Source organism: Myripristis murdjan, chromosome 3 (genome assembly GCF_902150065.1).
Source record: "Myripristis murdjan chromosome 3, fMyrMur1.1, whole genome shotgun sequence".
NCBI lineage: Eukaryota > Metazoa > Chordata > Actinopteri > Holocentriformes > Holocentridae > Myripristis > Myripristis murdjan.
Window position 1 is genome coordinate 30,412,849 of NC_043982.1, and position 22,014 is coordinate 30,434,862.

A 22,014-nucleotide genomic window follows, 5' to 3' on the forward strand; every position below is an offset into this window, starting at 1 on the left:
CAAGCCATGCAAGATGTATTGTTAACATTTTCTATTATAAGCCTACAGTGGAGGCCATTGTGACAGAGAAAGCAAAAGTGGGTTAACATGAAATGAGGGGAAACTCCAGTGTATTGAAATTTTGGTGTGTTTGCAAGAGAGGGAAGTTGCAAATTTCATCATGAAATTAAATATATATAAAAAAAATCTTCCCAAAGGAATTTATAAAACCACAGATATGACACTGGTCACAACTTCCGGCGATAAAGAGATTTATTTACAACTCATCAAAAGTACAGAGGGTAAGTATGGATCCTGAGGCTATATGTGTTGTCAATTTTTATGGCAAAGATGATGATGATTGTTTCATGACACAACTCCCAATGAAAGAAAAACAAACAAACAAACCCCCAAAAAAGATCTTAACATTAACACACATCCAAAAACTAAATAAAATCAAATAAAATCAGGGTACATTTGAAACATTTGAAAGTGTCAAAAGTCTTCTTGGTGGGTTCGGGAGCTCTTTAAAGCAAAGATGAAACCCAATATATCAGTATCACCTTGACAACCATGTATAACATAACCGCTAATATACAGACTTGCTATAAAAAACTATGTAGACATGTGATAAACAATATACAATGTGAATATGAACTGCTAAGATTGTTTGAATAAAATGTCCATCTTAAACTGATTAAAGGCACAAAACCTTTTTTTTTTTTTGGTAATGTTTAATATGGCATCAAGGCCTTTTGGAAAGGGGAAAACAATGATTGTACTGAGATATTTATCACAGCAGTCATAACTGTGCATAGCCAAGATTTCCACCAATTTCTATAGCCTTAGTAACATTACTGTCTGCACCTAAGCCCTCATTCTTCTAGGACATTGCTTATTTCTTATGTGTCCTGTGCAGTTTGAGCCAGTCGCTCCAAGTTAGAGCTAGAGGTACCAGATTATTCAAGAGTCAAGTCAACCTGTTGTGTGCATCACAGCTCCTTTTATCTGACAATTAATTTACACCAATCTTGATGTCTCTCATAGTTCTTGTAACAAAACTTTTATCCAAATACATTTCTCTGAAGATTTAATTACACAGGACAGGGCTTTGCATGTCATCCTGTCATTAGGTTCACTGAACTCCTGAAAATCTTAATCTGGCTGGAGTCACAGAATCTGGAGGCGGCCCAGACTGAAACACATCCCTGTCTTAGTTCGGAGAGATTTGGTGGTAGGTAAAGTGTCAGGTGGGGCAGGGGCAGAGACACAGAGGACTCTTTTAGTCGTTGGCGGTAACAGCGATGGGGTTGACGTAAGCAGCTCCCTCCAGGTCCTCTACCCGTTTCCTGCGCAGCTCTGCCGGCGGCCTGGGAGGCGGATTCTGAGGAGGGTTCTTGATGCTCTCTCCGACTGGCTTTCGGGTCTGCTCCTTCTGTGGAAGAATGGGCATCCACTGTTCACCGTGAATTGCCGCCTGGAGAGTGAGAGTATGGTAAGTAATGCAAGTCATGATGATGGATGCCTCAAACACACATCATTAGTACTATTATTATTACTGTGGCTGGCTCCAACACATTTTTTATTACCATTGTTGCAGTTGTCACTTTTGTCTTTGACCAACAGCTTAGCAGTTTGGCCAGTAAATGTGACATTTGCAAAGGTGTGTTTGGTGTGTGAATGCTTTCTTCCAATTTGAGCGAGTTTCTCTTCTATCTGTTGTCTATGGATATTCTCATTTATCCAGGTCATCGTTCTCTTTGGGCAAAAATGAATCATAGGCAACTGGACTTGTATTAGTCTTAGGAAGACGTTTCGCCTCTTATCCAAGGGGCTTCATCAGTTCATGCGCATCGGTCTTTCTAGTCCGCACTAGTCTGACAAAGGACAGTGGGGTAGTGGCGTTAGGTGCTGCACCTAACGACTGTCGTTAACACTAGACCATCACAATGGTCAAGTGAAACCAGTGCCTGCATGAACACACCCACAGGCATTAGGGTGGACACTCCCAGAGGTTAAATACCTGGACCTTACCCCACTGTCCTTTGTCAGACTAGTGCGGACTAGAAAGACCGATGCGCATGAACTGATGAAGCCCCTTGGATAAGAGGCGAAACGTCTTCCTAAGACTAATACAAGTCCAGTTGCCTATGATTCATTTTTGCCCAAAGAGATCTTCTATCTGTTAAGATACCATGAGTGTGTGTTAATGCCACTCATCCACATTCATTTCTTTGCAAAACAAATGACCTGCTATATAAGCTATTGGGTGTGATTCAAACTTATTATTAAAATGCCAACAGGAGAGGAGTGATGAGTTGAAACATTATCAGTGTTATTCAGGGGTCCTCATACTGCATATTCAGGGTCATAGCAAAAGTCATCATTACACAAACTCTGCAGTGTGGAATGTCTGTAATCTTAGCTGGCGTATAACAGAAAAGTTCAAAATACCTGAGTCACACCACTGACTGCAAGATTTCATAACTACAGAGTCATGTCTCAATACAGATACCAGTAATGAAACAAACCCTTCCTTGTTGCCATTTCCTTGTTTCTGACGACTCTTCCGTGACCCGCCTCAGCTAACAACTTAATGACTATTGCCAGTATATGACATGCTATAGAGAGGGTGGAAACTATTCTGGTGAAATATGCAGTATTAACTCACTCCTAGGTAGATAAGGCTGGAAATGCCCAGGCAGACGCATCCGAGGACAGTGGCGAGCATGAACCCTCCAGGAACACAGAGCCTGTGAGACAAAGAAAGAAAACAGAGAGCAAAAGGTCAAATCACCAAGCTGCTATTGTGTCCTGCTGGAGAGACAATTAGAATGAGAAGAATGCTGTCTAGCTAAAAAAAAAAAAAAAAGAAAAGAAAAAGAAAAGAAAAAGAAAAACAGTGTCTTGTGAACCTACGCTGCATGTAGAAAAGCTCTGACATAGTAGTTCCTGGTCAGTGGCCCGAAGGATTTGACACATACAGTGAAACAGTATTGACCCCTGAGAAAACAAGAAACAACAGCAGAGACAAGCTTTACTGAAAAACACAATGATGATCATCACAGAGCTTAATATTCCTGCATGTTACAAAAACACAGATATATATGGCATCACTTACGTCCTTTCCACACTGGTGCCCTTGCTCCTTTTCCCTCTTGGGTACTCCAACAGACACACAAACACCCCTGCAGCTCTGGGCATCTGTCAAGGCTGTAACATCACTCTCAGCTTTCTCTTAGTTACACAATATAAACTATGACAGGGCAACATGTCTATAGTCAAAATAAACATGAACAGAGGAGGGTAACAGTGTGAATTGAGCCAGGAGATAAGATGAGCCACCTGCTTTATCAGTGTAACCATGAACAAAATTACACATGTGGTCACAGATTGAGGAAGATTACTTCATTTCCTCAAATATGTGGTGAAGGAGAGCGCATGGAGAAAATGGTAGGATGGACAGGTGCCAAAAAAAACACAAAAAAAATGTGTTTCATAAAATGAAGATGTGATTCTTGTACCAAAATGTAATTCAATGCCTTTGAAATTTCTTTTATTTTATAGTAGTCAAATGTTTTGGAAAGCACCATATTTGGTGAAGTTTAACCATAAGATTGCCACATCCTTTTACTGAACTGTCCTCATACGCTGTGTAATGTGTCGGACCTTAAAAACTGTATCAACTACAGAAAATGTCCAAATTTATAGTATAGTATACATAGTACTTACAGATAGTATACACAGCAAGTACTGTGTGAAATTCATACACATTTAACTTGATGTTGTAGCACAAAATCCACACAGATTTTAACAGTTAGGGGAAAATCCTTCACGCATGATTTTCTTCGAGGCTTTTGGTGAGAAATTGGATGTTGAAGAGTGACTTGAGTTTGAGGGAAAGTTCTGTATTTGTTGGCTGTGTGAAGATCAAAGGATACACTCCATAAGCAGCAAACTGCCAGCCTCTGAACTGGCCAGCCACCCCCACTATGCCACCAGTAAGGAGAACTGAAAGGAGGAAGCAGGAAGATTTAAAATAAAAATACCTATCAGTCCTATGAGACAAGCATTTTCTACTAACGCTGAAATAGATTGTGGAGCAATTTATAAACTGCAGTTTTTAAATTTTACAGGTAGTTGAACCCAACATTAAGGGAATTTCTGCAATAATAATAATGATAATAATAATAATAATAATAATAATAACAATAGTAATAATTGTAACAATGACAATGAGAGCGTAAAACTGGTGAATAATTACAAATAAATCAACTTCAGCTGACAATATGAAATATACAAACAGTTAGATAATCCTATGAACTTTCCAAGCATTACCTCCGACACAACTCAGTGTAAGAAAAAAGTTTTGTGGTCTACTTACTGAGTCCCGATGCCAGGGCTTGTTCATTGGCCCACATAGCCCACTCTATTTTGCCCATAGTGTTCACCTAAACAATCGCTCTGCTCGCTGCTGAAAGCCCTAGGATGTCCACTGTCAGCTTTGATTGTTGTCACCAGGAAGAATTTGTAGTAAAGGCAAAAATAAGAGGGAGAGGCGGGCGGACGGATTGGCCCGTCCCAGCACTCGTCGTCATTTCCGATGGGTATATCATAAAGGAGGCGGGGCGAGACAGCGCATTTAAAAAAGTTAACCTAGTCTACCTCATTTCACATAAATCTGTTAAAAATAAACCTACAATAATGGATTGATAGATAAAAAAAGAATTAATTAATACGTTGTACTTAGACTGTTTATTATGATGTATACCATAAATCTATGTCATAAAAGCCAAAATAGGGGAGTAAAGACTTTTCTACAAATTAGAAAGATGATTAAACTGCCCCCAGCCTATACAATGTGCTTTCCATCTCCTTTAGATGCATCATGAATATTTCTAAGACATATTCCATTTTCCAGGGACAAAATTAAACTCTTATCGCCAGCCTGACACTGGCAATAAGCAATAGATAACCCACATTGTTAAAATACTGCATCTCCAAATGAACTCTCCAAGAGACCTCACATTAATTATATAGACTAAAATATATTTTATTATAACATACAGCACGAATAGAATTAAGTGCATTTGAAATTCCGTAATACAACACATTGTCACAAAAGGAAGATTTGCAATTTTTACACCAGGATATTGCAATAGGACAGGGTCTATGCAGAGATACTGTGCATAGCCCCTGTGACACTGTTTATTCATTTCTTCAACACAAGTCGGAGCACAAGGTGAGTTTGTTCAAGGGCACGCGGGCAGTGTTGGCAGCCTTCTATCACGAGTTCCCGGCTGCGATACTCCTTGATGTTGTAGCCTGAACCTACCAGTCGACCTCCTGCCCTCTGGGACTTTACAGTCACACTTCCTGCTACGTTCATTTTTTGCATGTTTATTCAGAAGAGCTTCAGGAGAGATAGAGAGATTGGCATCTATAGAGAAATAGAGTATTAGATATAAAGTTACAGGAATAGAAAGAGAGGGGGAGATAATAGAAATAGGTATAAAGAGAGATAGACCAAAATAGATTGATGAACGGAGAGAGATATGAGCATCCTGGCTAAACAATGGTCATAGAGGTGCTGTGTTTTACTGTGTATAAACCTAGTTACATATGACTGATACAGACTATATCTAGGCTAGGGATTCCTGTTGCTCAGGGGACGACTGTGTCTTCAGCACCAACGGCTGTCAAATGTCCCTCTTAGGCAAGCCATCAGATCCGAGCAGATGCTGGTCAGGATCCTCCACAACACGAGGGCCTGGTCCCGCCTTCAACACAGAACAATAAAACAGTGAGCCAGTGTGATGATGTAGGCCTACCAGCATAAGACACACACCTGTGGGATTCCGGTTAAATTTACAGTGCGCATAATATTGAGTCACTAGTGCTGAATCATACCTTGATTTTTTTTACAATGTACACAGTTAATAAACTTCATGAGATCAGGAAGTGTGGCAGATGTGTCATTTCTAAGCCAAAATACAATTTTTTTTAGTACATAGATTAATCACAGATTGGATTCATTCTCTAGGGTGACATTTAAGAGCTGACAACTGTATCACATGATGTAGTATGCAGTATTCATTAGTAGTCGATCAGCTTAATGGGAAGTAAAAACATGTCAAAACTGAATGCAGAAAAAAGCCAGAATTACAAATAATGTATAGATTCAGTAACCATAAAATAAATTAAAGGGGCAGTACAAAGTAGTAAATCAGACATTAATGGATAATATATCTAAAAAGCAAGAAATAACAGAGCACATGTCCATAATGCTTATGGAACATTTTTGATAAAGAAGCATGCGTCCTCTATGAAAGGAGTGGACTATGAAAACATGAGCTCTGTAATGGTGTGTGTGTGTGTGTGTGTGTGTGTGTGTGTGTGTGTGTGTGTGTGTGTGTGAATGTGTACCTTGGTGCTGATAATGTAGCTGATTCCTTTAGGCATGGGCTCTAAACCAATAGCCTGCTTCAGCTCCTGAGAGACAACAGCAGGCCTAACTGGAAGACCTTTTATAAACCTGAGGAGGGAGAGAAGGAGACTGTCTCACTGGCACATTGCGAGGAGGTTGAGAGTAAATAAAACAGACCCGAACACAAAATACAGTACCACTTTATTTTCAGTGTCACTGAAGCCATAAAATACCGTATCTCTCTGTGTACATCTTACTTGTGTATTTTACCAATATTTTGCAAAGGACTGTGCATAAAACTTGAATACGTCTGGTGAACGTCAACTCACTGTCCTCCGTTGGTCTCTGGGGGGAAGAAATGTTGAACCACCTGGATGAACTCAGCCACATGCTCCTGCAGAGTGTAAATCACAGCGTTTGGCCCTGCGTCGAAGGTGTAGGCCACCTAGAGGCAAACAAGGAAATGTCATCTGCCACTGTCATACCAAAACGAATGCATTCTCAGTTCCCCACGGCGGTAAAACCACCCCGCAAGTTTCACATCTTCATTGCACCATCTCAGAAATTCACATGCATGAACAGCTGCAAATTCTCAACACTGAGAAAACTCACAATCAACAATGAGCAAACAAATGATAGATGGGCCACAGCTGAACGTGTGCACTTTAAAAAACACAGACTTGGAAGGAAGGAAGGAAGGAAAATAAATAATCAGGCTGTGAACTTACCCCTACACTGCATTAAAGGAATATTCCAACGTTTTGTGCAAAATACCCATTTTCTGACATGATGTTTGATACCATTTTCATATCTGTACATGGGTTGTATTTCATATCGGAGTCAATAGCCTAGCTCCGACAAAGTGAAGAAATAAACCTTACAGCAAAAAAGAGAGAAGAGCCATTTTAGGAAAAGTTAACTTGCGCTGTTTTTTCCTGTACATTCAGTGGTGTGTGGATCACTGCAATAGGTGGAGGGATAAATGTGGTCAGTGGTTACATTTCCACCCTCTAACTTCTCCTGACAGGACCCTTGTTTTAAAGAAAAATCCAAGATGTGTATTTCAAATATACATGATACACCACGTAAATAAGACAGCTTCGGAGCTGCTGTAAGGTTTATTTTTTCACTTTAACAGAGCCAGGCTAATGACTCCCATAGACTTCAGGTCTTTATGCTAAGCTAAAATGCTACCAAAGGAACCAAATAACTGGACATTCAGAGGTGAAAATGGTGTGAAACATCTTGTCTCAGTCTGGGTAAGCTGGACAAAGGTATTTTGCCCAAAATGTTGGAGTATTCCTTTAATATACCAGAGAAATGGGACAATCACCAATGTATGCTGTCTTTATGTGTCGCTCTTTTCCTACAGAGTAGCTCACCCTTGTCTCGCCGTAGTGCCTGTTGTACTGATGCACCAAGCTGATGACCTGACGAGACACACTGTTGAGGTAGAAGATGGGAGGGTACGTGTCGAGGCAGGTGGCGTGGAACTGGTTACTGTCCTTCATGGTCAGTTCGGCAAATGTAGAAAAATCTTTCTCGTGAACTGCCTCTATCATCTGCTCCATTCGGCCTGGGACAACAGACTCAGCTCGATGCTACACACAAACACACACACACACACACACACAGGATGGGCACAGGCCCTGCTGTCAGTAACCTTCTATCAGCATCGACAGAGCCATCATGTCTTAAAAGTTGTGTTCAAACACAGCGTAAACCATGTTATTGCTTAGTAGTAGTAGTTTATTTTTATTTGGTCATTTGAGGGTGAGTTAATACACTACAATTTTCTTTCAGTTTCTTAAAGTGCTCAACACTTTACAGCCGTGTTAGTATGTAATCACAGCTGAATCATGCATGTTGGAGGGTGAATCAAGTACCTTTAATAGGCAGCTTGTTTGCACACTGGTTTGCATCCCGGAGGTGCTGCCTACTGGCTTCCGCTCAGCACTGGCCTGCAGCAGAGAAAAGCACTTTTAAAGGAACAGTTTGCCTAAAATTAGCTAGCTTGTGTTCCAGTGGGTGGTAAGAGTCAAAGAGTGGGTATTTATCTGTGTGTGTGAGTTTCCTGTACACCTCAATCTGCAGGTTCCTGTCTTCTCCAATTTGTACAGCACATTTTCATTAAAACAAGGAAAACACTACTAAGTGCATGATGTACTCACTTTCACACTAGAGTGCACAAATGCCAGTATATTACTGGCTCATGCCCTCTCATGCTGTCACACACATACTCACCACGAGTACAAGAACTCTGAGCTCAGGCCAGTGAGTCTCCGGCTCCACCTGCTGGGCAAGACTGTCCTTGCCATCGTCTCTCTGTCCCATGATCCACTGGACGAAGCCCCCATACATGCTCCGACATGCACTGCCTGAGCCTTGCCTGGCAATCCCAGACAACTCTCCTTCCACCCCAAACACCCGAGCCAATGTGTACACTGCAACAGAGCGAAGAAAGAGGAAACGAGAGCATGGCATATTGGTTTAATATGGGCACATACCAGCAGTGAGATAGAGACAGCAGGAAACCATACTTTTTTATTCATAAACCCCAAAATCTAACAGTGAAAAAGAGACACTGCAAACTTTTTGGTTGATTTTTAGTAGTATTACACTGTTTTTCGTGCACCAAAAATGGAAAAAAAAATACAAAAAAGCTGGACATGGCACTATGGTTTGTGTTAAAATCAAAAGAAAGGCACAAGCTTTCTCAAGGCAACTTAGCGCAGTTCAGACTTTTCTTGCTGGAAGCTGGCAGGCTATTATTCTCATATTGGTACTCAGTCCAGTTTCAGTCACGTATCAGGAAAACAGCTTGTAGCAGATACACACACCTCTCTCTCCCTCTCCCTCTCTCTCTCTCTCACACACACACACACACACACACACACACTCCTGCACTCACTCACCTAGACATGCGAACCCTGCAGCAGAGGAGGCCAGACCAGCAGCAGTGGGGAAGTTGTTGACAGAGCAGATGTGGACTTTATGCGACAAAGTAGTCGCATCCACACTGGGGTCTCCATCGCTGCGTCTCTTCCTCGCTAGTCGTCGAACTACAGCGGCACATCACAAAACAACACAAACAAATGATACATATTTCCCCTCAATCTCTTTAACTCCCTTTTCCTTGGCTACTTTCTTCTCTGTTTAGTGTTTCTTAGTAGGAAAAAAGCGTGGACTCACTCTCTCTCAGACAGGACTGCAGTCTTGGATGGTTTATATCCTCTTCTTTGCCATTGAGCCATATCCGATCCTCCTGAAATGATCTGCTAGATGCAACTGTTGTGGTAGTTTTAAGCTACATGGAGGGATAGGGACAGATCTATGTCAAGCCACAGGCGCCAGTAATATTCACATTTAAATATTTCACCTTCAAGATATCAGCACAGCACTCACAACTTTTTTTAATCATCTTAAGTCTCAGTATCAACAAACTGCCTACATTAAGTCTGATCATGTTTCAGTTAGTATCGTTTCTGTCTGATCTGTTGCAGCAGCCATGCCATATAAATGCAGACACTGTAAAATCTAAAGGCGAGTGTGTTATTAAGTTTACCAGTATGCACTTATTTTGCAAAACTGTGTGAAATGGCACATGGATACACGAATTATACTAGGATTTCATAATGTTAAATTTTCAATCACATCACCCTGAAATTTGCTCTAAGCATAAATGTCTATAACCGAATCAGCTTCCTTTTTATTTCATTTACAGTTATGCTTCTGGACTAGTGCAGAAAAACACTTTGATTCAGTTGCTCTGTAAATGTTTGATTTTGAAAACCTAAACGGATGTTCTAGAGTTCGGTTTCGGTGTTTGCTTGACGGCCTTTCAAACAGCACGCACAAGCCCGATATTGCAAGTTTGAACTGATACAGAGACGCTTTACCTGGTCTTGATGCAAAGTGACACTCAAAGAGGAGTTTATGGGCAGAATCAGCTCTTCATCTCGCTTCCCCCCTGTGAAATAACAACAGCATACAGAGATCTCTTCTTTATGTATGAACACCAGAGCACGGTGTAAAGTGCGCTTGAAACACACGAGTTAACTACTACTTTAGTGGTAACATGAGTTACAATGTAGCCACGCAATAAGCACATGTAACACCTATTAGACAGGCTTATTTGGCTTGTTTCAGCCCTTCACCTTCAACACAAGGCTACTCACAGTATTTGATGACAGCAATATTCACAGGAGCGGTGCATGTGACCGTGTTCGGCTTGTCGACAGTGTCCTCCGGCATAGTTTTATGTATAAAAACGGATTAAATATTGTTGTGATAAAAAATAAGACAAGCTATATTCTCAAATACACTGTTACAAGCACCTTCTTGTACTCGGTTGCTACGGTGTGGCTGCCTGTAGTAATGTCCGCACACAACCGCAGCGCTTCCCTAAGGCTTCCCCTGATTGGTTCGAGCTCGACATGTTCGCTAAGCCACTAGCCAATCAGAGCCGTATTTTGTTAGTCAACGAATCGCGTCAGCCAATGGGAGATCATCTGACCACGGTCGTGCGAAAATGAGGCAAGATGAGGGCCGGCCCACGTATTGTGAATGGCCTGGTGAGTTCATTGAGCAGATAAATAAATAAAAAACTGTTTGTCATTTATGCTTTTTTTATTCATGAACTGTGACATATTACATTTGGCAATTAAGTGACTGTTGTTTGTGATTCAAAACTCAAAAATGGAAAATGTTCCTGTAACAAAATACAGGTAATTACCCATAAAATAGATACAGAAAAAATTACTCTTGCTGAGATGAGGATAATGTATGCTGATCTGTCAAAGTTGTTGTCATGTACTTGCACTGATCATAGACAAAAGCAAGAGACATCCGCTTCTGTCAAAATGCAAAACAGCAAACCTTTAAACAAGTATAAACCCTCATTCTCAACTCATTATTAAAAGTGATGATCATTTTAGAAATGGTTCACTTGAATTTAAGGCTTTTTATTTATTTATTTTTCTATGTAAACCTTTACATGCCAGCAAAAAAAAGAACATTTCAAAGTGCAGCATCCAAGGTTAGTGGGATGCTAGCACTGAACAGAGCATAATGAACAGTATTCATAAATCACTCACAATAAAATGCAACTCGGGCAGTATCCCTTGTTGCATTTTATCCACCCTCTTGTGTTTGTACAGCAAAACTCAACCAAGGTGAAAATTCAGAAAAATGAAAATGTAACTATAGATAAGCGCTAGAACGGTAAAAGATTGTTACAGTCTGTCAGGTGTGCAACACAGGCAGTGAAAATGTGCGGCATATTGTTTGAAAAGAGATTGCAAAAGTAAACTGACATTTGCACTGTGCATGTTGCACCCCTAAATGACTCGCTGCCACAATATTAAACCCACTCCTTTGTTCTTCCTTCCTGGTTTGTAGTTTCCAGAACCACACAGAGGCTGGTGCGGCGTCCCAGGATTCAACAATGAGGAAACCACTGGTAAAATGTGCTATGACAGAGTCCCACTAAAGCATTATCACATCCTCTCCTAAATTCTGCCATTGACCAGCCTGGCTCACTTCAGGGCTCCCCTTCAGATTGTTAGTTAGTCGTCATCCTCCTCGTCTGAGTCCATCACCCTCCGTCTGTTGAACTGAAACATACAAAAAAAAACAAAAAAACATCAGATCTAAAACTGACCAATGAACAACAATGAATCAAACTCCTGTGGCGTCCTAGTGGTACTTACTGTGACAGTTGTCTTCTTTTCTGTTTGCTGACTAACTTTTTCTAGGATCTCAATCAAGCCCGACTCTGAAATCTGACAGAGGAGATCCAGTCATCACACCGAGGGTAACATGGAAGAGTATTAACACACTTTTAAAACATCAGAGATCATCCTTTCACCTTTCCTCCTAACTTCCCAAAACGGGCCATCTGAATGAGATAGTTTTCGACTGCATTGGCCTTCTCTGGCTTCACCAAAGCGAGGTTGCTCACTGAAAAGACAATTAGATCATTTGTGTTTACAAGCAGGGAGTAATTACAGAAAAATGCATAGGCCATGGAGTTGTATGCCATTTAGGTTTACACTGCAAATTCTTCTACTACTACTACAATGATAATAATAGTAATAATAATGCTCTTGGGCTGACTTGGATTACAGTCCTGATGCTACTGTCTATGAGTGAATTGAGAATGTCAGTGTATTTTCTACCATATTTCGTATTCACAAGATAGTATCACTGATTTTTAAAGTGTTCTCCTTTAATAAGCTAAAGAACCAGTCAATCAAACCATTTGAGAGTGCACTTACATCTGGCACGGGCCGACTGATCTAGAACTTGAGCCAATATGGAGTTCCTCATATCCGTTTCTCTGTGAAAAGATGTGAAATATTATTATATCAGCGCTATCTGCTCTTTGGATCTGGCAGCAACTGCATTATGTTAGAGGCAATAAAATTACATCTGTTAGACTATCAAATCAATGAAACACTCTTTCTGTCCCATAACCGTATTGGCAGCTCCAAAAATACTCAGTTTAGTTCATGACATCTGCATATAAGTTTAGTTTATTTAAGTGTGTTTACTGAAAGAATTGGAAGACTAAATGTTCAGAAAATTCAATTACTTTAAATATAAATGCTGAAACAAAATAAAATTTAAGCCTGAAACCCGAATTACCCATCTTTAGATCCCATCCCATATATATGTAAATAGAGGAAAATTTAAACTCCTACTCCTGTGAGCCGTGACAGAATGATACACCTTACCTTTGTTTGGCCTCCTGTTGCTGATCATTTGAAGCGTCCTGATAGGAGAAGGGAGAAACCACCGTCAAACCCAAGTGGTGATCATTTCAGAAAGGCAATTTCAAAAAGGTGTAAAGTGCTGAAGCCTGACTGATTCTGAGTCAACCAATCTGTGACTATGTTCTCTAATAGGTTTGATAGGAATGGATGTTTTGGTCTTTATTTAATGACGGTCAAAAATAAGATCAGTTTCAATCACAACATGTTTTAAGCTATAAAGTACAGTGTTGTTAGCCAAAGAGTTGTTGAAATTTGCTGAAACCATATATTACATAAAAAGAAACAACACAAAAAAATAGTGCTAATATACATCACAAGCACTTCAAAACAAGAAATGTACACAAAATAGGCTGAGTAAGGTGGCTACCAAGATGCATTGTGTTTCAAGTTTCCTCAAAGCGCCAAAGTAGTTAAATTATATGTTTTTCAATCTGTTCTGCTTGATGCACTCTAACCCACTGGCAACCTATATTTCTTCCACGGTCTTTTTATATGGATATTTGATGAAAGACCAGGATCAACTGTCCACATGAGCTCTTTATGTCTACACACCACCAGCACAACAACAGGACCAGACAACAACACCAGAGACAGACAAGACCAAGCCAGCAGGTGAGATCTACACACTCACGCTGTCAAATTTCAAAACATTTAATTTCATAAAAAAGTCATCACAACTCAGACTTCATGTTTCACTGCTTAACCTACATTGTCCATCATCATCCTTTGGGTTTTAGCACATTAAGCGTAACAACAATATTGCAAAACTACCCAGTTTTGGCTGACCTGAATTGGCTCAGCTACTGAAAGATGACGAGATGCGAGTATTAAGATGTTTGGGTGCTGCATGTCTGATTCAGGCCAATTAAAAGCCACAATCAATAACATAACATACATCCAAAATGTGTATTTGAGTCATTTAAATTCATGTAACAATACCACCACCAACAACAATAATAAGCTATTTTTAGAGCACCTTTGATACATGAGATGTGGCTCAAAGTGCTTTACACAAATATAAATACAATAATGACATAGTGGATGTTAGCTCCCGATTCTTTTGTTGAAAGCCCAAGAACAGACCGGAGTCAGTCTTCAATTTTCTGATGCAATATTTATTATGGTCACCTATAAAGCAAGGCAGCGCTGGTCTCAGTGTGACAGAGCTCCCGCAGGATCTCAGTCAGAATGAGCCTCGATATTAGGAAATGATACACATTTATGTTCTTGGGCTTGGGCCTGCCCCGTACATAGGTTGGACTTAAACGCAACCGAGCATAATTGGCCAGTTACCCGGACATGGACAGGCCAACCACTGTCCATGCCTTGTTCCCGGAATGTGTGATGCTAGTGTGTGGATGTTGACTGGGCGTGTATCTAATGCAATAGACCTAACAAGCAAGATAGAGAAAATATGTCTGATTCCAGCTTTGTTTACCCTCTGCTAGCAGTCAAGCTGTTCTGAATAATACAAGAAACACTGAACTTTAACATACATTGGATACTGCAAGAGACATGAACTATAAGGCCAATTATAACAGTGGATGTCACCGTTTCTCGCTTTGATTCAGCATAAATACTGCATTCAACACTCATTTCAATTGCCACATGACAACAGACTTTTATATTACTATATAGGGTAACACTTTCAGATGTTACATTATTAACAAATTGCTAAATCTTGATGTGCAATAGAAACAGTGCTGATCGAGCTGGTCAAAATGACCTGATCCCAGAGTTTAACAACCAAATCTACGCGTCAGAAATCACAAAATGTTGACTAGAGGGTACTTTGAGAAGAAAGGTGACCTGTGCACCTTTTTAGTAAATGTTGCTGAGCTAACAACACTAGCTGGGGTGTGTTGTTAGCTTACCGTGCTAAATTGTCTTGTCAGAGCACCGTTAGCCTGACATTTTGCTGGGAGCAACAATTTTGTCGATGTCTACTCTTAAATTTTGCATTAGGCCAAAGCTTTATATGATTAAAAACTGGTTTGGGATGCATATTAATTTTAGGTGTGTTAAAATAAAGCTGTGTTGCTGTACTACAGAGTTTAGCCAGTTGGCCGAGCTAGCAGCATGAACGGAGGCTGGGAGCACGCTGCCCCGGCTCGGGCTCTCCTCTTACCCCGTGCTTCGCCTGCAGCTCCGCCATCCTCTGCCGCCTGATTGCCTCTAACTCGTCGTCTGCCATTGTTTACAACAGCCTGCTAAACTCAACGCAGGACTGAAAAGTGGAAAAAGGTGTGGACGTCGCTCAGAAATGCACACAAAACTCCAGAGAGGGGCAAGGCCCTGTAGCTGGCTGAGGCGAGAGTAATCAACCTCAAACACATCAAGCCAGCTGCGAGGGTGAAGCAATCGAGCACAGAGTCTAGAGGAGGGACACGGAAATGAAAACATCATATTCAACAATCAGGCTTTTTTTTTCTTTTTTGCCGTAGAAAGGAAGATATGATAGGAATTTGAACAATATACGACAATATAAATGCAGTGGATTGATGTATCAATTTTTTTCTCTCTTAAGATTTTTTAAGTAGCTACATACTGTATCTAACCAAATAAATTTCTTCCAAAATAGGGAAGAAATTTAGGGCTGTGGACATATATTGTCTTGTAACAATGTTAGTGTACATTCAGTTGCAGATGTCTTTGGAAAAAAACATTTAAAAAACATGGATTACTTGGAGGCACATAAGAATGAGGACAAAATATTTTGACTGAATCTTGAAAAGTAACACATTTAAAAATTAACTATTATGGTTCACATATTGAAATACATTTCCACAATGCTTGGAGAAGAGATTACAGGAATGCTACTGAAACTGAAGTATATAAGTTGAGTAAATATAACATTATTTTGATTGTGATATAACAAAATCATCTCAGATACACAGTATTATTTGTTGTCAGTAGATTATGCTGGTGGGGCAGTTGCCTGTTTGCCTCTGAGGTACAGCTAACAGGGAGGAGGTAGCCTTGCAGAGGTCATGACACTTGACCTCTAGCTCCCTCTGTATGTGCTGTAGGAGAACCGACTCAGGAGCAGAGGAACGTGGAACTTCTGGCTGGGGTCATTTATGGTGAAGACAATCTAGAAAAGAAACGAAGAGAGTGTGAAAAAGATAAGAAATTACATTTAAGATTGTCACCTGCATCATGCACATACTGTCGACTACACAGAAACTGTTAGTATCCCTGAATTCAGGCAGTTAAAAAAATCTAACAACACAGCAAGCAAGAACTAATTTTTTTAATAGCAAATGTAAGAACATGGTGAAATTGAATTGAATAATTTTCTTGAGGGGTGACACCTGAAAATGTTAAGATGTCAGAGCACAGCACTTTGAACTAGTCCTCACCTCGACATATGGATAAAAGCAAGTTTCTCCCAGACTCTCCCAGTACTGAGCCGTCTCAAAACGCATTCTGTACACACCAACTGTAAACATTTCCCTGGTGAGGAGTCCTGGGCAGCGTCCATCAGCATTCGTTGTCCTGTGGAGAGAGAGGACATTTCAGGCTCTTCCCACAGAATATTTTTTAAAATAACGAATAGCAATATTTCTAATCCTCCATACACTATAAATGGTGACCACATGGTATTTTGTGTAGGTCAGCTGTGCTCAGGTTTTTACCCAGTGGTGATCAGACTCCAGGCAGCAGTAGAGGGGTCCTGCCGAGAGAGACTGAGGGCCATGTTGGACCCGGGGACACCCATTGCTGTGTTCAGGACATGAGTGGTCAGGGGGCTGCTGGGGCCTGCCATGGCTGCACTCTGCAGAACAACAATGGGCACCAACCAGGTCAAAAAAGCACTTCTATGAGGGAGTTTTTGAGCATAAAGTATCAATACAGTGAAAGCTTAATGGGGTGCAATTACATTTGGGCCATAATACTGGGAGGAAAGTCATAATGATTGTAGATGAGGTAAGGGTTAATGCTAGTTCTTTTGAGGTTTATGCAGGAAACAAGATGCTGTGTCTATCAGAACACAGGAATGACGACAGGAAATGAGGACTCTTTGTCAGCAGATCTAATGGCTGTGGTACTTTATTGTGACACACAGTGTTGTAAACAGTTTCTGTAAATAATAATAATAAATCATATTATGCACAACTGCCATCTTGTTAATAATATAATGTAATCACATAAACAGAAACAATATACACACTATCTTCTGTGCATATACAACCACATTAATTACATAGCAAACCAACATCCATTCATTTTAACTATACTCTGGAGTAAACTGATCCAATAGCACCATCTACTGGTTAAACCGAACATTAAACAAACACTCGCACACGGGGCTCATGTCGGCTCCGCCGCCGAGCGCTTAACACGGGTGTCCAACTGGTGCCATGGAGGGCCGAGAGGCTAATATACTGCATCTATGCTGGTTCAACACAACACAACATTACATACTGACAAATGACATACTAATAAAGTTTTATGCTTACTTTACTTGCCGACACAATATGCCCCTGTAATTTCTGCAGCCTCTGAACACTCATGTGCACAAATGAACAAAATCCAAACTAGTTCAGCAACCTTAACTGAAAAATGTAATTTTCTGGTTAATTGAACAGCATCAGATTTGGCACCACAACAAAGCACACCTCCAAACAAAAACACAACCTTTCCAAAGGTATAACACAGGAAAAGTCCCCACAGGTGTACCAAGGTGAAAAAAGGAGAAAGGAAAAAGTTCCTCGACTCGGTTATAGGCGGTGCCGCAAGTTAACTACTCCAGAGCGATGACGTCAATTCCCTTAGCTAAGGAGACAGGAACCTATGAACACTTCCTATGAACACCTTCAAAATATCAGCCTTTTATACAACAATAGAGGCCTAGTTTTCTATAATCATTACTATATTTACATGTAATTTATAAGGTCTTTGGCTGTTATGACAAACTGAGAATATATAAAAACACCCCTCAAATCATCTCAAGGAAACTGAATCAGGTCAGCGGGACTAAGTTACATTTCGCCCCTTATCCAAGTGGTGAAACGTCTTCTGGACATAAAACTTAGTCCAGTTGACCTGATTCAATTTCCTTGATATGCCTTTGACCTCGGTGAAAGAGACACAGACACCCCTCAAAATGTAAAATTTCATTATAGATCTTTTTAAACTTCCCATTTGATAATTGATAGTCCTCCGACAAGAGGGACTGTGGTGGTTTTAAAATTCTCTTCAGAGTCTCTATAACTTCTGAATCCAAAAACTATGCTGTCCATTTTTTAATTTTTAGAATTTATGTACCTGCCATTATACAATATGCTACACAATATATAGGGTATATTCACCATTATAATATACTGCATATATGCTGGTTCAACACAACATTACATACTGGCAAATTAAATGACATACTAATAAAGTTATATGCTTACCTTACTTGCAGACACAATATGCCCCTGTAATTTCTGCAGCCTCTGAACACTCATGTGCACAAATGAACAAAATCCAAACTAGTTCAGCAACCTTAACTGAAAAATGTAATTTTCTGGTTAATTGAACGGCATTAGATTTTATCACATTCCCCTCACGAGGCTGTGCATACTGTGCTAGTCAGCAGGTCTGTCATTGCACATGCGCTTATCTTTTATGTCAACACAACAACAGAACATGTAGTTGTGCAAGATTACTTGCTTCTGCCAGGCTTTGCTTTCAATACTTTGAGTATAAAGGGAATGGATGATTAAAGTGGATTGCACTGATACTGAGACATATGCACAGGAGCACAGTTAAACGAGTAAAAAGTACTTGAAAATGTGTTGGCATTTGTATGTTTGACTGCTGGGGTAATGACCCCACCTATGACTTCCTGTTTGAAATCCCCTAATTTGTCCACTAACAGACACTGTAAGATTTGAAAACATGTTTGATCTGAAAACATGTTTTGGCTAATTGTCATATTTCATTCTTAAATAATACATTAACCTATATTACATAACAAAGATGGATTCCTTTTTTTTCTTTTCTTTTTGGTTTCATGTTTTTCATAACTCCACATATCCAATGACTCTAAAACTTGTCATATTATTTGTCTTTATAAGAGCTCTATAACTAAATGTAAAACTAGTGACTGTATAAAACAGCCTTAGTGGACAGGATGCCTTCTTTCAAGACAATGCTCAATGGACATTTTTCACAGTGGCGAGAATGTGCTTTATAATTACATGCAACGTGTATCGTCCCCCATATTGTAATAATATAGATGCTAAAAGATTCCCTTAAGTATTGTATTGTCCCACTTCCTAAGGACAGTACAAATAAAGTCTTTTTGAAATAAATTGAGGGACCAGGGTTCAGGAGTCCTAGTGGTTTATGCTATTAATCAGTGCAGTCATATTACAGAGGGACAGCAGAGCCAGGGAATATCAGGGAATAGCCTGCCCTGGGAATGGGCTGGGAATAGCCTGGCTGCAGGTGGAAATTTCATATTTCAGAATTCTGCAAAATGTACTTTACTTTGTTTTAGTGTGCGGTGAAGATGGGGGACTAGCACTAAGACTTCAAGAGTACTGTTTTCAGCTTGTGTTTTAATCTCCTACATATGTAGGTTGTATAGCTTCAGGTGGCCTTGTTGGTGGATTGTGGCAGCTGGAGTGTTTTAGAAGTCAAATTCTGCTCAGTATTGGATCCCTTTTTCCAGGTGAAATCCTTGAAAAAGGCAGTACCTCTGAATCTCGGCAGCATGAATAGTATTGTCCTCAACCAGTTGCATCGCAGTCCTCAAAGCAACATGTACAATACGAAAGACGCTGATGGATCATATAGAAGAACTTTCCTCTCTGGCTCCAGGCAAGATGACATTCACTCCAAAATCACTTTCATTATTAACTTACCTGTGTATTCTTCATGGAGTAGCTAATTTGATCATCATGTAATATACTTGATTTCTTCAGTAAATTCATTTGCACAGTAAAATTATCGGACATTAGTGGCACATGTGGCCCAGCTCTATGATACAAATAATATGCAGTGATACAGATTGTATGAGGGGTTTAATCATTGCAAAGTAAAACATTTTCAAAAAAGATGACTTTAGTATTTACAAATGGTTCCTAGTTTTTTTTGTTAATATCAGGGAGTGTCTCTCTCACTCTGTCTTGCTCTCTCAGTGTCACAACAAAAACAAACAAACAAAAAAACACCATTCATTAGTAGTCAATATGAAAATACTTTTACTACTGTGACATTGAGTGTTTCCACTTGGCTGGTCATAAGAATGCAAACAAAAACATCTAACACCAATAGAATAATAACATCATTGTTTTCCTCTTTTAAAAAAAGAACAAATGAGAATCCTAAAGCAAAGTGCAAGATTAAAATCAGACAGCAATTACAGGAAAGTTTACAATAATACACAATATTACACACTGACCCGGGCCTCTTCATGTTTTAAAGTGCCACATACATAGGGGAAGTGAAGGGGATAGAACATTCCTCCAGTCTAAAGCAGAGAATAAAATGAAATTCAATTTGAGAAAAGAGTAATATAAACATTTATGAAACATTTGTCTGAGTGGACCATGGTCAGGAAAAATGGCATACTAGAGCACACATAGAGAAAATAACCTCATTCATTGATGGTTGACTTTGTCAAATCTCTCAAGCCTTCATGTGATTTTAAAAAGATGAATCAATATCCTGATATCCAAAAGGCAGGCAGAAATAAAATCAAGAGCTGAGTATTGTTGAAAAGCTCTATATAGGATATTTCATCTTTCACAAGCTAGTCTGCTTTATGAAATCCACATAAGCTCTCTTCATTCACAACCTTCACAGTGTATAACCACAATATTCCAGTTACACCCTTATTTTGAATATTACAGTACTATTCCAAGTTTACATGGTTTACAAAACCCCATACTCAATTAATATTTCTGTTTCTGTACAGTATATGCATAGTCTGATCCTTTGCATATAATTATATAGGCAGGGATGTAAATTTACTCACTGTATTGAAACAGCACCGAAAATGCATTAATTGCCCTCCCAGGTTTTATAGCTTTGCAGTCACTTTCCTGCAAGATATGTTGCAGACTGTTGTGGTTAATAAATCTAATATTGGCATATGCTGCCCTTTTTCAGAACATGCCTACGCATTAAAAAAGTATTAATGAGTTGTTGTTTTTTTAACTAAAAGAACTGTCTGATTTGAGATTATACTGGAATACTGGTGTGCAGGCAGACATACTCAAGGGTATACATGCTTGCTAGGGTAGGCTTATGAAAAATGAATTTCACCTCCCAGCCTCCAGCTGTCATTTATAATTACTCTGTAGATAATATCGGTGCCTCTGTATGTGTGTGTGTGTGTGTGTGTGTTTGTGTGTGTGTGTGTGTGTGTGTGTGTGCGTGTATCAGGCAGATAGGTAAGAGCATTTTTTTTTTTCTCTCAATCAGCTGTATGGTGCACACATGCCCTCCTACATTTCTTATTTCATCAAACAGGAGGAAATAAGAAAGGGTGGAGAGGGAGATGAGAACTGAGGAGGAAAGACGAAGTCTGTTAAGAAAAATAAAATGTGAGGCGACGTTTCTGTTTTGCTTGGAAGGCTGGTCACGGAAATTGAGATGCTGTGATACAGCTGCATGTATTGTGTTACACGATATGACACTGTATTGGATGGAATGGAGCCTCCAATGTGGGTGTTGGGCTGGAAAGGTGGCTGTTGTTCTCTTCCTCTATGTTTGGCACGCGATCCATATCTTCTCGTCCGTTTTCACTTTTTCCATCCTCACATTTCCTCCTCAAGGTCAGAGCTGTGGTTGCTCATCTGTGACAGACAGACGGGAAGACCCACAGACAGA

General features: G+C 39.9%; 5 protein-coding genes across 9 annotated transcripts in view; all 5 read right to left on the reverse strand.

Moving 5' to 3' along the window:
- Positions 1-227: 227 nt before the first annotated feature.
- Positions 228-4,523, reverse strand: cyba (cytochrome b-245, alpha polypeptide). Its single transcript, XM_030048000.1, has 6 exons — positions 4,364-4,523; positions 3,921-3,990; positions 3,101-3,175; positions 2,899-2,982; positions 2,651-2,732; positions 228-1,456 (listed from the first exon to the last, which is right to left on the reverse strand). The coding sequence occupies exons 1-6, from the start codon at positions 4,419-4,421 to the stop codon at positions 1,262-1,264; spliced, it is 564 nt and encodes a 187-aa protein (XP_029903860.1). The 5' UTR covers positions 4,422-4,523; the 3' UTR covers positions 228-1,261.
- Positions 4,524-5,007: 484 nt separating this feature from the next.
- Positions 5,008-10,817, reverse strand: mvda (mevalonate (diphospho) decarboxylase a). The gene is made up of 10 exons (XM_030047893.1): positions 10,585-10,817; positions 10,306-10,376; positions 9,599-9,713; positions 9,322-9,468; positions 8,651-8,850; positions 8,293-8,367; positions 7,789-8,007; positions 6,736-6,851; positions 6,406-6,514; positions 5,008-5,759 (listed from the first exon to the last, which is right to left on the reverse strand). The coding sequence occupies exons 1-10, from the start codon at positions 10,658-10,660 to the stop codon at positions 5,679-5,681; spliced, it is 1,209 nt and encodes a 402-aa protein (XP_029903753.1). The 5' UTR covers positions 10,661-10,817; the 3' UTR covers positions 5,008-5,678.
- Positions 10,818-11,016: 199 nt separating this feature from the next.
- On the reverse strand, positions 11,017-15,522 carry pdcd5 (programmed cell death 5). Its single transcript, XM_030048059.1, has 6 exons — positions 15,311-15,522; positions 13,144-13,181; positions 12,685-12,746; positions 12,276-12,367; positions 12,118-12,189; positions 11,017-12,021 (listed from the first exon to the last, which is right to left on the reverse strand). The coding sequence occupies exons 1-6, from the start codon at positions 15,374-15,376 to the stop codon at positions 11,974-11,976; spliced, it is 378 nt and encodes a 125-aa protein (XP_029903919.1). The 5' UTR covers positions 15,377-15,522; the 3' UTR covers positions 11,017-11,973.
- Positions 15,523-15,780: 258 nt separating this feature from the next.
- On the reverse strand, positions 15,781-18,696 carry uraha (urate (5-hydroxyiso-) hydrolase a). 5 transcript variants are annotated; one of them, XM_030048015.1, is made up of 5 exons: positions 17,824-17,970; positions 17,646-17,741; positions 16,821-16,960; positions 16,545-16,680; positions 15,781-16,276 (listed from the first exon to the last, which is right to left on the reverse strand). In XM_030048015.1, exons 2-5 carry the CDS (start codon positions 17,697-17,699, stop codon positions 16,187-16,189), a joined length of 420 nt encoding a protein of 139 aa, XP_029903875.1. In that variant the 5' UTR covers positions 17,700-17,741; positions 17,824-17,970; the 3' UTR covers positions 15,781-16,186. The 5 variants fall into 5 exon arrangements, with proteins under 5 accessions (XP_029903875.1, XP_029903886.1, XP_029903866.1 ...); XM_030048026.1 differs by lacking the exons at positions 17,646-17,741; positions 17,824-17,970 and adding an exon at positions 18,585-18,696; XM_030048006.1 differs by having other exon boundaries at positions 17,646-17,968.
- Positions 18,697-20,182: 1,486 nt separating this feature from the next.
- The window catches only part of LOC115356750 (heterogeneous nuclear ribonucleoprotein C-like), a 48,383-nt gene continuing 46,551 nt past the window's right edge, over positions 20,183-22,014 (reverse strand). The window contains exon 7 of the mRNA XM_030047984.1: positions 20,183-21,980. Within this exon, the coding sequence (XP_029903844.1) occupies positions 21,942-21,980 (39 nt within the window). The 3' untranslated portion in view covers positions 20,183-21,941. The remainder of the gene's footprint in view (positions 21,981-22,014) is intronic.